The sequence below is a fragment of the Leptinotarsa decemlineata genome, unplaced genomic scaffold (assembly GCF_025532065.1).
Source record: "Leptinotarsa decemlineata unplaced genomic scaffold, Ldec_3_MD MMD2_P_RNA_scaffold_12, whole genome shotgun sequence".
Lineage (NCBI taxonomy): Eukaryota > Metazoa > Arthropoda > Insecta > Coleoptera > Chrysomelidae > Leptinotarsa > Leptinotarsa decemlineata.
This window is the reverse complement of record NW_027412526.1, coordinates 11,147,616-11,161,801: the sequence shown is the minus strand read 5'-3', so window position 1 is coordinate 11,161,801 and position 14,186 is coordinate 11,147,616. Positions and strand designations below refer to the sequence as shown.

At 34.4% G+C, this 14,186-nt stretch overlaps 1 protein-coding gene across 2 annotated transcripts in view; it reads left to right on the top strand.

The window, feature by feature from the left end:
- Positions 1–14,186, top strand: part of tan (C45 family peptidase tan) — a 105,712-nt gene that overhangs the window by 68,626 nt on the left and 22,900 nt on the right. For both annotated transcript variants that reach the window (XR_012465198.1, XM_074174071.1), the window contains exon 4: positions 2,017–2,251. Coding sequence is in view for 1 of the 2 variants with exons in the window: in XM_074174071.1 (XP_074030172.1) it covers positions 2,017–2,251 (235 nt within the window). In the remaining variant the exon portion in view is untranslated. The remainder of the gene's footprint in view (positions 1–2,016; positions 2,252–14,186) is intronic.

Genomic DNA, 14,186 nt, shown 5'->3' with positions numbered 1-14,186 from the left:
ATGTTATTGAATATTACTTTTTCAAAAAGTTTGCCAAATACGCATAATTTACTGATCGGCCTAACACTCTAACACTCTGTCGCCACTCTAGATTGGTGCAATATGCGAAATTTTCCTTTTAGCAGAAAAAATTACACTCTGCAATGATGTATTGAAAATATATAGCAGAAGCGAGACAATGTTCTTTCCAAAACATTTTTGAGTTCCTATTGATTTCAACTATACTCTATACTAATATTATAAATATGAAAGTTTCTGAGGATTGATATGTTGTATGTATATTTGTAGCATATGTATGTTCATTACCCTGTATAAAAGATTGTCAGCTAGGGTGGTTGTCATGACGGCAGATAACAAGAATAGAGGTACAACTAGAAGGTACAAAAACTGTTAGAAGATACTAAAAGAAAATAAAGTTTGTTTCCGTTCATTGATGTTTTGAAAGGCTCATAAACATGGTGTCATAAGTGGGATATGTTCATAAAGACACTTCCTTCACCTGAATTTTCGAATTTTCTTCACAGCGTTAACGTCTTCCTCGGGTTTTAGTATTTTTAGATACTCTTCACTGAGTCTGATAGATTTACAATACTCTATAATCTTCACTACACTTATATCCGAATCCCTTATTAGCCTGGATTGAATCTGTTTGTCTTTTATTCCAACAATCAGACGATCTCTAATCATTCTCTCTTCATATATTGTATTGCACTGAAGATGTGCAATACAATATATGAAGTCAAATGATGTTTTTTATACTTTTCCTGAATTATGTGCTTGAATTCTCACAGATGAGTAGCTACATCTGAATAGAGGTACAACTAGAAGGTACAAAAACTGTTAGAAGATACTAAAAGATAATAAAGTTTGTTCCCGTTTATTGATGTTTCAAAAGGATTATGACAGTGGCTCTTTCACGCCTAAACGACTGAACAGATTTAGATGAAACTTTACGTATATACAGCTTATACATCAGAATAACATAAAGGCTACAATTTACAAAGGTTTCGAGTAGTTTTCGTCATAATACGAGTTTAACGATACGTATTTAGTAAGTTGGAGAACTTCTTGCTCCCTGATAGCTATCTTAACATGCGCTGCCTACACCGTTGGAGTTAGGTACATGCAGATAATGTACCGTGAGATTGTTTATTTTGAATAGTTCTAAATAAAAGTCCCCCATAACATAAATCTATCTGTTATGTGGTAGCCGCTATATGTAAAAATGTGCATTTTTTACAATGTACATTGAAGAATATCTGTCAAATTTGGATGAATCGTTTAACAGTTATCACGATAAGAATAACTTCACGCAACGCAGTAAGCCATTACGCGTCGCGTCTACTGGGGGGCCGATGCGTAAGGATAAAGGTCTAAGCAATGAAGCGCTATCGCCGAGAACGCGACCCGAACGCAGGCAGACACGTGAGAGCAGACGTCGTTTATGGTACTAGCTATTGCCCGCTCTTATATTAACGTACAGCCGAAGCTACTGAACCTAGAATCTTGAAATATGCAGGTGGGTTCTTTGTATAGCGTAAATAAGCATAAAGAAAGGGAATCAGGAATTTCCATCCCCAAGGGGGAAAATAGGGGTTTCAAATATTGTATTGAAATCCGTCAGTTTTGAAATTGGAAACCTGAAATTTTGGATTGATAAAAATATTGTAACTATTTGTTCAAAATGGTATGTCACGAAACAATGTAATGTAATTCTACGCGGGCGAAGCCATGGGTAACAACTAGTCCTCAATATTTTTAGAATACTATAGAGAATCACGTTGAATGAGTTCCTCAGAACGCGCTCGCCGGTTTTTGAATTCCAGATAGTCGTTTTGGTTTTTGCATATTTTGAATTTTCTGTGTACTGTATTGTTTCAATATGATTTGAATAGTTTCAAGTTTCATGGAAAGTAATTAGCAGTTTCACGAACAGAATCTACTAACAAATCATAAATATCAAAAATTCTTTGAAAAATATTCAAAATATACTCATTCTTTGAATCTATTCCACAGGAAATTTTGGGACATACAGAGGACGCACTTTCGGACACTCTTAACCACTTTTACTTCGTATCAGCCCACATTATTTCGGACAAACCTTGCGGAAAGTGGAAAGTCAAAGAAGAAAAATTCACGTCTCTCTGTTACGCAGGACATTTACCTGGATACACGATGAGTTACAATCACCACGGCTTGGTATTTTCCATCAACACCTTGAGCGCAAAATACTTGAAGAGTGGAAAAACACGTGAGTATTTTATGATAGACCTTCAGAAGACATTTTTAGAATCAACAGAAAGAACAAACAGTTTAGACGCTTAAAAGCTAATACGTTCATGTCCGAGTATTTCTGACTGAATATATTAGTGAAATTAACCTGTGTGTGATATAATTATAGTAGCCAACTGCCCAATCAATCAGTTAGTACTTACAAAATCACATTTGATATGCTGTAAATAGCGAAAATCTGCTATAGAAAACAAGGCTTGGAATCCTTATCCTGCAAAAACCTTATCGTCGATCGTTCTTCTTTTCGAGGCAGAGCCGGCATTAGGGCAGATGCTCTTTATTTTGAAGACAGGATAATCGATGATACGATGGGTGTTTTGTCCACCCACGAACTTCCACCTAGCAACTCAATCACTTCAGAACATTTGTCATCTAGCAGGAATTCCAATTTTCGTTCATACTCATCTGCAGTGAGTAAACCATTACCTGGTAATTTCCCTACGAAGGGCCAAGCTGTTCAATGTCTTCAATGCCATAACTATAAGAATACCTTCTTCAGTTAGGACCTATCATCGACATATTTTTCAAGGATCACGGATGTATCAACATAGGCGAAGAGAATATTAGAACCTGTAGACTAATATCCCGATTGATCATTTCCAATATCAGTCCTTCAATCCACATGATATTCTCAATTTGCAGAATTCAAGAAAATAGCATTTTAACAGTTGGGACTCCCATTGTCTAATATGATATAAATTGAATTGAAATCCCTGAAAGAATCTGTAAAAAAATAAAAAGATCAGCTGAAAAAACATTTTTATTACGCAAAAAACTGAAATTACAGTGGAATCCACCATTACAGTGGAATCCACCAGTTCCCTTATTGATCAGATCGAGGCAGAAGAATTCAGATGGAAAATCAGAGAACAGCTAGATCGAGAACCAGTTCCAACATCTAACATCAGCAATGAAGAACGAAGAGCCCTGAACGAGCTATGTAGAGACAACACCATCAAGATCTCACCTGCAGATAAGGAAAACGCTACTGTTGTGATGGATGCTGATCTCTACGAACAGAAGATCGAAGAGGTGCTTCAGAAAGGAAAATACACGAAGATCGTAAGAGACCCTACTACATCAATTGAAAGAAAGTTTTATCAGACTTTGAAAAAACACCGAGTCTATTTTTTGGAAAAAGAGAGGATATCGCTAACACCTCACCACAGTAAGCCCCGTCACTTGTATGGACCACCCAAAATCCACAAGGAAGATGTTCCGCTCAGACCGATCTTTAGCTCCAGAGATTCATCCACTCAGAATTTGTCCAGATTTTTAATACCAATAATTAAACCACTGCAAGGAAAAACATCATCTTTCGTGAAAAATTCAAGGCATTTTAATACTACTAGGGGAAATCGAAGTCAAAGAGCAGGATCAACTTATCAGTTTCGACGTGGAAAGCCTCTACACTAACGTTCCTGTCAAAGAAGCACTTCAAATCATAAAGAAGAAGCTATCCGAAGATGGGAACCTGAAAGATAGAACAGACTTACCAATACAAGTAATCATGGAATTACTAGGATGCTGTGTACGAAACTGCTACTTTCAACTGAAGGACGAATTCTTTACGCGAGATGAGGGACTGCCAATGGGATCGCTACTTTCACCGATTATAGCTAATATATATGGAGTGGTTTGAAACTCTGGCCATTGAAGAAGCCCACAAAAAGCCCCGAGTCTCGTTGAGATACGTGGACGACAACTTCATAACATGGAATCATGGAAATGCAGAACTAGACACTTTCCTGAAGCACATCAACAACGTAAGTCCTTCTATCACTTTCACAATGGAGAAGGAAGTCCACAACTAATTGCCATTCTTAGACGTATTGGTAAAGAGGACCGACACTACATAGGAAATATCTGTACGAGTATATCGAAAACCCACTCACACGGTACAGTATCTGAAAAGGAACTTAGGCATCATCAAAAACGACCTTCAACGGAATGGTTACTCCAAAGTGATAGTGGAACAGGCTTTAGCTAAAAGACAGCAAGATCTCCACAAGGAACAGAAGCCGTCACAACCATTACTTGTACTTCAACAAATGGAAACCTCTAATCAAGCGGAACACGACCAACTCCCGCCAAACCGTGAGCTCCCGCTAAAAACCAATGAAGCGGAAAGAGGGAAGAGGGGATAGTTGAAAGCAGTCGAACGACCTATAAATCTGTTTAAAATCTGTTTGAAATCTGTTTTTCCGTTAATCAGCTGTCGCCCCCATACGAACGACATTTCTTGTTAATAATTTTTTAATTTTTCAGCTCGTGTTAATAGTTAAATTTTTTTGATATCTTCGGTGAACATTGTCAACCACCTTCAAAAAAATCAAAATAGGTTTGACATTAATATCACCGGTAACATTTACCCAGAATATAGTCACATTTTTAGCTTCAGACGACAATTGTTGTTATACAGGGCTTTTCATGAGGAGCGTTAATTAGCCGTTTCTGACAAACTATTTAACGGATCAACCTGAAAATTTGACAGTATGCATAAATCAATATGACCTACACGCCTAAAATATTTCAGACAAAGCGGCGTTGTCGCTTCTACTATAAAGTAGCGGCTTCTTTGATTTTTCAAATGGAACACCCCGTATATAATATCATATTATGATTCATTATCACTTTGTCAACAAATTCATATACCTACTATTTCCCTATACCTATCTATTACCGTTTAGAAAATATAAATTAATTTCGATATTTTTTTTACCAAACATGAATGCTGATAATCTTGAACTCTCTTGCACTAAAACGATCAAATTTGAAATCGAGTGGAGTGATACTATGAGGATCTTTACACCGAGTCATATTTTCATTTGCCTCATACAGGGTCTTCAAAAAATGCAGATACTTTGATCTCATGAAAAAAATGAGTGGAACTCAATTTTTTCAAAAGGAACACCCTGTTCAAGTTAATCTAAAATTGGATGTAGAGCTCAAAAATGTTGGATTTCGCTTTGAAAAAATGACCATTTTTCGAAAGAAATGCTCATTTAAGAAAAACTATTGAACTTAGCCATAGGGAATACTTAATGAAATTTGTAGAGGTTTCGTTGGCGCTTCTTATGGATCAATAATATACAGGGTGTTCCATTTAATATAAGGAAGATTTTGCAAATTTTCATTTACAATATTTGGCAAGCGGTTTTTCATACCCTGTATATCACAGGTCGATTTCAGATATATCGTTTGAGAGAGTTACCAATGTAGAATATTCGACCAAAAAAAAATTTCAACTGGACTTGGCACCACTTTATAATTTCAAATATTCTGAGTGACGAATATTGGAAAAAAAAACCTGTCATGCTAGATATCTCGAAAACCGTCAATATTTTCGAAGTGCAGATATACATAAAGTTTATTTTATTTTCTATGAAGAAACCGAAAAAGCGATAAAAAATATAGGTTGCCATTTAAAAAGACACAGTTGGGATCCGCCCAGAAAAAATCGAACACCCTGTGTGACCGCCAATATTTTTATTTTGTCGAACTCGAGCAATAAGGTAATATTATAGAAAATTAGATTCCTATCTGCTTCCTATATAGAGATATGGAACACCGCGCCACTGTTGCAGGACCCTGTATATACAGGGCTATTCAAATTCGTTTCTGTTCATGGGGATCTCGTAAACGATAAGAGATAGAGTGTCGGTTGAATTGTGGCAATGTTGTGTATTTTAGAGACCTATTCAATGATGTGAAGAAATCGAATATAGCTCTTTTGGTTCTGGAGATATACCTACAGGAAAAACCAAAAAATCCCAAATTATTTTTTTGCCTATATCTTCTTTATTCGCAGACATATTGAAAATCTGTCCACATTTTGTTATTGACACTTGATGTGGGCTCTTAGAATATATCCATTAATCTTTTATACAGGGTGCCATCTGACTTGGGCCACCCCCATCTTTGAATTTTCAAATACGGACCTGTATTTTTGTTGTAGTTTTTGGATCGTAGACGTTCACTTCATACTGAGAAATTAAATTAAATTTTATATTTCGGGATGTTTCGGTAATATTCGATTATAATTGTGTGAATTATTTACGGCCCTGGAAATTGGTTGACTGAGTTGAATAAAAACATATTAGCAACTTTCACGTCTCCCTATGTATGGTACAGTTTTTCTAGATTTTTTTTTTTATTTTTAGGTACCTATTCATATTTTTTCCATTGCTCTGAGCGTTTTCTACAATGAACTTCGAATAAGAAAACCTTTTATGATTATTTGAAACATACCCACATAAAAAATATATTATATGTGTTTTAATAAGCAGAAAAAGGAATGATAGCAATAATAACATCCGAAACGAAAACTATAATTGTAATGAAAATTGAAATGAAGTAATTTATATAGGTACCCAAAAAAATTATTGGCGCAATAAATGTTCGAATTGGAGTTCTTCCATTTCGAGACATTTTTGAACTCGATTTCTCATATTATTTACTGCCCTTGATACACTTATTTGTTGCATTGTTGCGAAATCATTCAAAATCTTTAATCTCGAGTCTTCCACATTTTTTATCTCTCTGCCGGCGTAAATTCTATTTTTCAATGTCCCCCATAGAAAATAGTCCAAAATAGTAAGATCTGGTGATCTTGCAGACCATCTTATTGTCCCATCATTTGTCTCGAAATGGAAGGACTCCAATTCGAACATTTATTACACAATTAATTTTTTTGTGTATATAAATTACTTCATTTCAATTTCCATTATAATTAAAGTGTTCGTTTCGGATGTTATTATTGCTACCATTTTTTTTCTGCTCATCAAAACACATATAATATATTTTTGTTGTAGATATGTTTCAGATAATCATAAAAGGATATCTTATTCGAAGTTCATTGTAGAAAACGCTCAGAGCAATGGAAAAAATATAAAAAGGTACCTAAAAATGAAAAAAATACTCGAAAAACTCTACGAAAACTCTTACCGACAACACAACCTCGACCTAAAAACTATTATTAGATAGAAAATTAATCAATTGACACGTTTTTAAGTCTATAAATTAACATGTACATGTAAAAACAGTTAATTTTACTAACTTTTAACGTTAATGTCTCAATGTTTATGGTGTTGGAAACACTACAACTCTCAATAAATATTTTTTTACTCTTAAGCAGATCCCCTTTTAAAATTGCGTTGCATTACTTTTCGGTTTAATTATAATCGATTACTATATAAGGTAATATTTTTTTACGCGCAAATATGTCTAAAGGCGTGTTCGGGCCATGAAACTGAACAACTTTTCACAATGAACTTATGTCGAAAAATTTAAACGAATTTTCGGTCTCCCATATAAAATTGCCGATCAGCTGATTAATTTCCTATGGGAAGACCAAAATTTTGCGACCTATGTTTCTTGGCGAAAGTTGTTCAGTTTCATGGCCCGAACACACCCTTAAAATATTTGTCCTTAAAGAAGTATGATCTTATATAATATCTAATTTATTTCGAGAAATAAATGTTTATTTTGTTTACTCAGTCATGATCTCTGGTCTAAATCAATAGGCAAAGTACCGTCACCAGCTCTCAATAATGTCGAAACATGATTGATATGATAATCGATTCGAAAAAAGGTCAGCTATATTCATTTATGAAATTATTCTATATTTTATAATATAGAATAATTTCATAATTTCATTTCATAATTTCATATTATAAAATATAGAATAATTTCATAAATGAATATAGCTGACCTTTTTTCGAATCGATTATCATATCAATCATGTTTCGACATTATTGAGAGCTGGTGACGGTACTTTGCCTATTGATTTAGAGCAAGATGTTTTATTGAAGGTATAGTACCTACCACGAGAAACGTTGGTATCAAAATGTAAACAATAATATAAAATTTTGCCACGTTTCCAAAATTGAGCGCTGGCCACACCAAAAATTATGCGTTCTTCTACTTGCGCTGCACTACACGCAAGTTGGCAGCACTGCAAAACTAAAGAGGGCGGAAAGCACGCGGTCACAGCATCACTTCAGGTCAACCGGTGCCTCCGGTCGAAAACGTGCCATATATAGTTGATGAACTATCGATAAATCAATGATTATAAATATTTGTCAATTTTTATTAATTATTATATTATATTTTATCATTTTTTTCCTAACTTATCCACTTTTTATTCAGTATTAATTTATTTAACAACACTTACCTGCCCATGTAATTGTAGAATTGTTAATGAAAATATAGGAATTATATTTGAATTTTAACCTAATTAATATTTATAACTTCTTACATGATGAAAAAAAAACAAATAAATTATGAATTAATCTTTTTATTAAAAAATATCATTGAATACATTTATTTTTATTGAAAGTAAAGAAATGATATAAAGGGTACAAAAACTACATTTTATAATTTTAATCATCTTCTTCCTCTTCATCGTCGTCTTCTGGCTGCTGGTAAATTTCAAACTGGTCTTCATTATCGTCTTCAACGACATTTGTCTCAAGTTCTTCCATGATTTCGGGGTCAAAGGTTCCATCTTCGTTAATGTCGCTCTGATATGGTAGAGCATTGAGACAAGCTTGCCCATTACATTGGCCACAAACTAAAGAGCATTGCAAGCCCGCTTTCCTGCATCCGCATCGCGAACCACAACCACTCTTGCAGTTGCAGAAAATTGTATTTAGCAAATCTTCTGGAGCAGGTGGTAAAATTGTCATGATAGGCTCCAGAAAATCGTTTCGCATTGCCCAACCCCATACCTGGGGTTCCAAATCATGTCCTAACCAAGTTTGAACTTGATAATATACACGATTGAAATGTTGATGAGCAGCTACACTTGTTGGTGGAATATTGGAAAGCTGCACAGGTTTATTAAGTTTTGTAGACTTGACGTAATGCATATAACGAAGATGATCGAGACTTTTCACAGATTTCGGAGCATTATAGACTGCCAATAAGGTTTGAGTTCCACTCTCTAATAATCTCTGGGCCGAACAATTTTCTTCCTCAAATGCTGCAGTTAGTTCATCCAAATTCATCAGTTTCTCAAAAACTTTTAAAAATGATTTTTTTCCCTTTTTAAAAAGCGCAGAAGTTGTGTCACAGCCACTTAATGCGTGCAGAAATAAAATATGTTTTTTAGAATGAGGATAATTATCAAAACTTTTAGTCGAGTATATCTCTGTTTTTACATTACCTTTCCCAACTTTTTTAAAGAAAATTTCTTGTTCGTTAGACAGTGTACGCCCAATTAAAATGACAAGTAAATCAATATCTTGTCCTATTATAACTGCAATTTTTTTAGACTTTGATTCTTCAATTGAAGTTTCAACAATAAGAACATCCGCATCATCTCTGGCTTGTTTAGTAGTAATATTTGCAGCTTGTAATTTTTCAATTAACATATTAATGAACTTATCCTTGTTATTTCGATTTGATAAGAATTTTTCTTGAGTAACTGGTACAACCATTGTTTCATCGAAACAAACTTCATACGTTTTTGAAAGTGCAGCAGGTCTTCTCTGCTGCTCCATAGCTTTTACGTTCTTACTGTAGTCTGAATATCCGTCAAATACAACAATTATTTTGGAACTGTAATGCCTTTGTAGATAATTCATGTATTTATCAAAAATAATAGAAAAAGTATCTTCTCTGCTCCATACAACATGATGAAGAAGAAATCCGCCATCAATAATGAACATCACATTATTTTCATTGAGAACAAAATCAATTGGGCTCATGTTGTCATACAATGACGATTTTGTTGTTTTTCTCATGCCATCATTATCAAATAGAGCTGTTGGATACGGACTCAATTCATATTGAAGATATTCTTCAAGATTACTTTCAAATTGTTTGCTGACAGTAATTCTTTGGAAGAGTAATAATGGATCCACTGCAACTTTACAATCATTTATTTTTACAGATTTGTTAACACTGGAAAGCGGCATTACTTTTTCGGAGCGTTTAAACTTTATTTCATCAAATGATAAGTCGGTGATCTTCTTCATAGACTCTAATCCAATTTCGTAAGCTCCGGTTGACCTGAAGTGATGCTGTGACCGCGCGCTCTCCGCCCTCTATCTCGAAAACGGTTCACCGCATAAAAAATTTTTTTAAACAAAATTTGTAGAGAATTTTGTATTCTACAATATTGATAATAAATACAAATAGCAAAAAACCCATAGGAAATGAGATATTTCCAAAAAAAGTGCAAAAAACCGATTTTTGTGACCTTTGACCTTGAAATTTAATAGTTGCTTACACCCTACCATATGTAGGTTTTGAGACAACTTTTAGGGTGTCAATATACAAGTATTTACAGACTTACAGCTGGGTATCTCGAATTCCGAGATTCTTACCTAATTTAAGCTTAAATGACTGGATTACTAGTCATAACAACCCGATCAAATGAAAAGGATTCTATCGACTATCAAACAATAATAAAATGCTGTACATTTACGTTTGGTACAAGTTTGGTACAAACTTTTGAAAACACTTTAGATGTGAGCCAATCTTGAGAAAATTTGTTTTGACATTGCTTCGAGTACTAGTTACCTCCAAGCAATGCGATCTATATTTCCAGATATTGAGGCAAAAGCCAAAGATCTGACCGGCTATGAAGAATATCAGCAACAGACTTCAAGACGATGCAAGCGGAATACAGAGTAGGACCATTTCATCGGCTCTACTCCAGTCGACGACTTTGTTGAAAATGAAACATCCAGACAACGTTTTGAAATGCATGTGTTTATTGTCATTATTGATAACTAATGTGCTTTATCTGAACGTATGGAAGCATATCATAAAATTTCTGGTGGTTTTGGAGTATTTCGACAGCTAAAATCCCTTACAACAGAAGATATTTTGGAAAACGCCTCAAGTATGGTCAGTGCTTACGGAGACGATTTGGAGAACAACCTAGGCGACGAATTAGTGCAGTTTGCTGAACTGCTAAAAACAGATGTGGCTATTGTTATTGACAGCAAGAAACAAGAGCTTCTGGAACTGCAATTTCATAAACTTTCATCAAATAATTCCTTAGAATAATGTTTCTCAAACGTAGAAATTGCCTTTCGTATTTACTTGTTTCTCATGATCACTAACTGCAGTGGCGAACGTTCTTATTCAACGTTAAGTTGAAACACGATGGGCAAAGAACGTCCTAATCATATCACTTTGATGAATATAGAATATGATTTGCCCAAAGAAGTCGATATATAAAAGCGTCATCTCTGAATTTACCCATATTAAATCCAGACAAGTTTATTTGTAACATTTTTGTTTTATTCAATACCCTTAACTTGAGAAACTACAGCAAAACAAGGGCATCTTGACAGAATTTGCTACATACCCCGCGCTGGCTTAACTCGACACTCGCCAACAGGAATAACTTCAGTTAAGAATCCTGCACTGACACCTGTCGGATATAATCCAACGCCCTCCGTGGTATTAGCCAGGGGAGTAGTTTTCTGATGGGTGTCAGTCCACCTACAGTGTAGGAAGTTGAGACTGGCCTGAACGAATTGTTCCTTCAGACGATTTATCGAATTATTGGTTTTTAGTTCTATTGTAAATTTTATGTTTTCATGAATGAAATGATTAATGAAAGTTATACAATGTATAAGTAGATCACAAAAACAGTCATTTATGTTGGATATAAATAGTGTGGATTATATCAGAGAAACGGTTTCAGTAAGTTTATTCTGCAAAATCGATATTCTATAAATGAAAGAGTTCTTGAAATTTCTGTTCTGGAATATATTGAGTTGAATCACGAAAACATCAATCATTATAGTTCGTATTCTCCGGAACATAAATTTCAAGAACTCTTTCATTCACAGAATGTCAACTTTGTAGAATAAGCTTCCTGAAACCGTTTTTCTAATATAATCCACACCATTTATATCCAACATAAATGGCTGTTTTTGTAAACTACTTATGAATTGTGTTATTTTCATTAATCATTTCATAGTAAAAGCAATGAATTGATGCACTTTATGTGTATCTATTCATTCAATTAGGACTGATCAATTAATTTAATGTAAATGAGTATAATTCCTAAAATGTTGATTATTTCTTACGCGTCATTAATTATCACTACTTAATTATTACTACTACTAGAGTTATTTCGTTATTCTCAAACTACGTGTCACATTTTCTAAATCGATATAAAGAGATGAAATCATGCTGGATTGCATGCAATTCTGGTTCATGTCATTAGTTTTTAGCTCAGCCTAACATGAGTTTAGATCACGCAAGAGTCAAACTTATCTTTGATCTGCTAAATAATGATGGTTTCAGTTTGGAGGTTAACCTATAGGTTAGCTATTATCCTTTAACAAGGCCGTATGGAATCGATAATTCTAAAAAACTAAAACTTCAGAATCCACACAAGAGGACAATTTATCGCCACAATGAAATAATATTTATTCAAGTTCCTACAGTTTTTTCTTATTTCAAACACTGTCCCACTGATAATTCTTGTTGTTAAGTTAAAGCTGAAAAAATCCAGCACGTTCGATTGTCTTGGAGACCCTTACATTGAAATTGAGATAACCGCATAGGCGAAAACTGCTTGTACGTTGTTTTATATTATTTATATTTTTTTGCCAGTAGCTTTTTTTAAAATCGAGTAAAAACGATGGTGTTAACGTCACTAAGTTTTAATATGAACTTGGCAACACCGTAAAACATATTCATATCAAATGATTCAATTTTCTTCTACTTCATGTTTTCTTGTTGTTTTGATCACCGTACAGGAGTAAACTCGCGACATTGCCAACTTGTTTTTGATATCAATTTCATGGACTGAATCAATTGATGGAAAAATAAGAAGAAGATCAATTTGACGGTTCGTGCCGAAATTAAGAAAAATTTCATATCACGAAAGAAATTCTTCAAATTTGTAATTTTGTTAAAGAGATATTTGAATGAGTAGTACTAATTGAATAGCCATCTCGTATATTCATTCGTGTATTTTTTCTGCTTCACAAAATCATATACATTTTGGAACATTTTTTGAACGGGGAGGGTCAGGTTTCAGTGGTAGTAATGTCACGGATATTTTTGAAACTTCTATTTCCCTTCGGAATGGAGAAATTTGTGTGTTATTGTCTGATGAATGAAACATTTTCTCATAGAACTAACAAAGAATAATGATTTTATTATTGTTTTTCTGAAAGTGTTAAGGTCTATTTAAGTTGGCGAAATAGAACGCATTTGTCCCCTCTATACAGATATTATAATATACAGTGCGGACGTGAATAATCCCCCCTCTTAACTTTTGAACGGGGCAAGATATGAGAGTCGGACAAAAATCGGAAAATCCGGTTAACGAGCAGGCCATCTCAACAGACCGCGCCTAACCAATCAACATGCCTGCAGGTATGTCTGATCCAACCAAACCCTTACAGGCCTAACAGAAAGTATAAGAGGGCAACATCTTGTTGGAAACTAACTGGATTTGCGAATGCATCATGATTCTGTTAAAAAAAATCTGTTTTTCCGTTAATCAGAATTGTTGGCTACAATTCCTTGAATACATGAGAGATGTTTAAAAGAATTTCCAAAATCACCAGTCCGATTTTCCTCTAGATATATGGGACAAACAATATGATCCCCAATATTCCTACCCAGACATTTATTTTCTCAGTAGTTTGAGTGTGACCTCAAAAAACTATGGGTTTATGTCTGACCAATACCGTAGATTTTGGCAGTTGACATTTCCGTTTTAGAAAGAAGTGCATTCGTCACTAAAACAAATACTTTTAATGCAGATTCGATTTGCAATCAAACGTTCGAACAATAACTCACAAAACGCCTTATTCTGTAGGGTTATGTTCATTTAATTCATGTAGTATTTTGAGTTTATAGGGGTGAAACTTATGTCTTCTGAGGTATTTCTTGGCGGTGGATGTTGA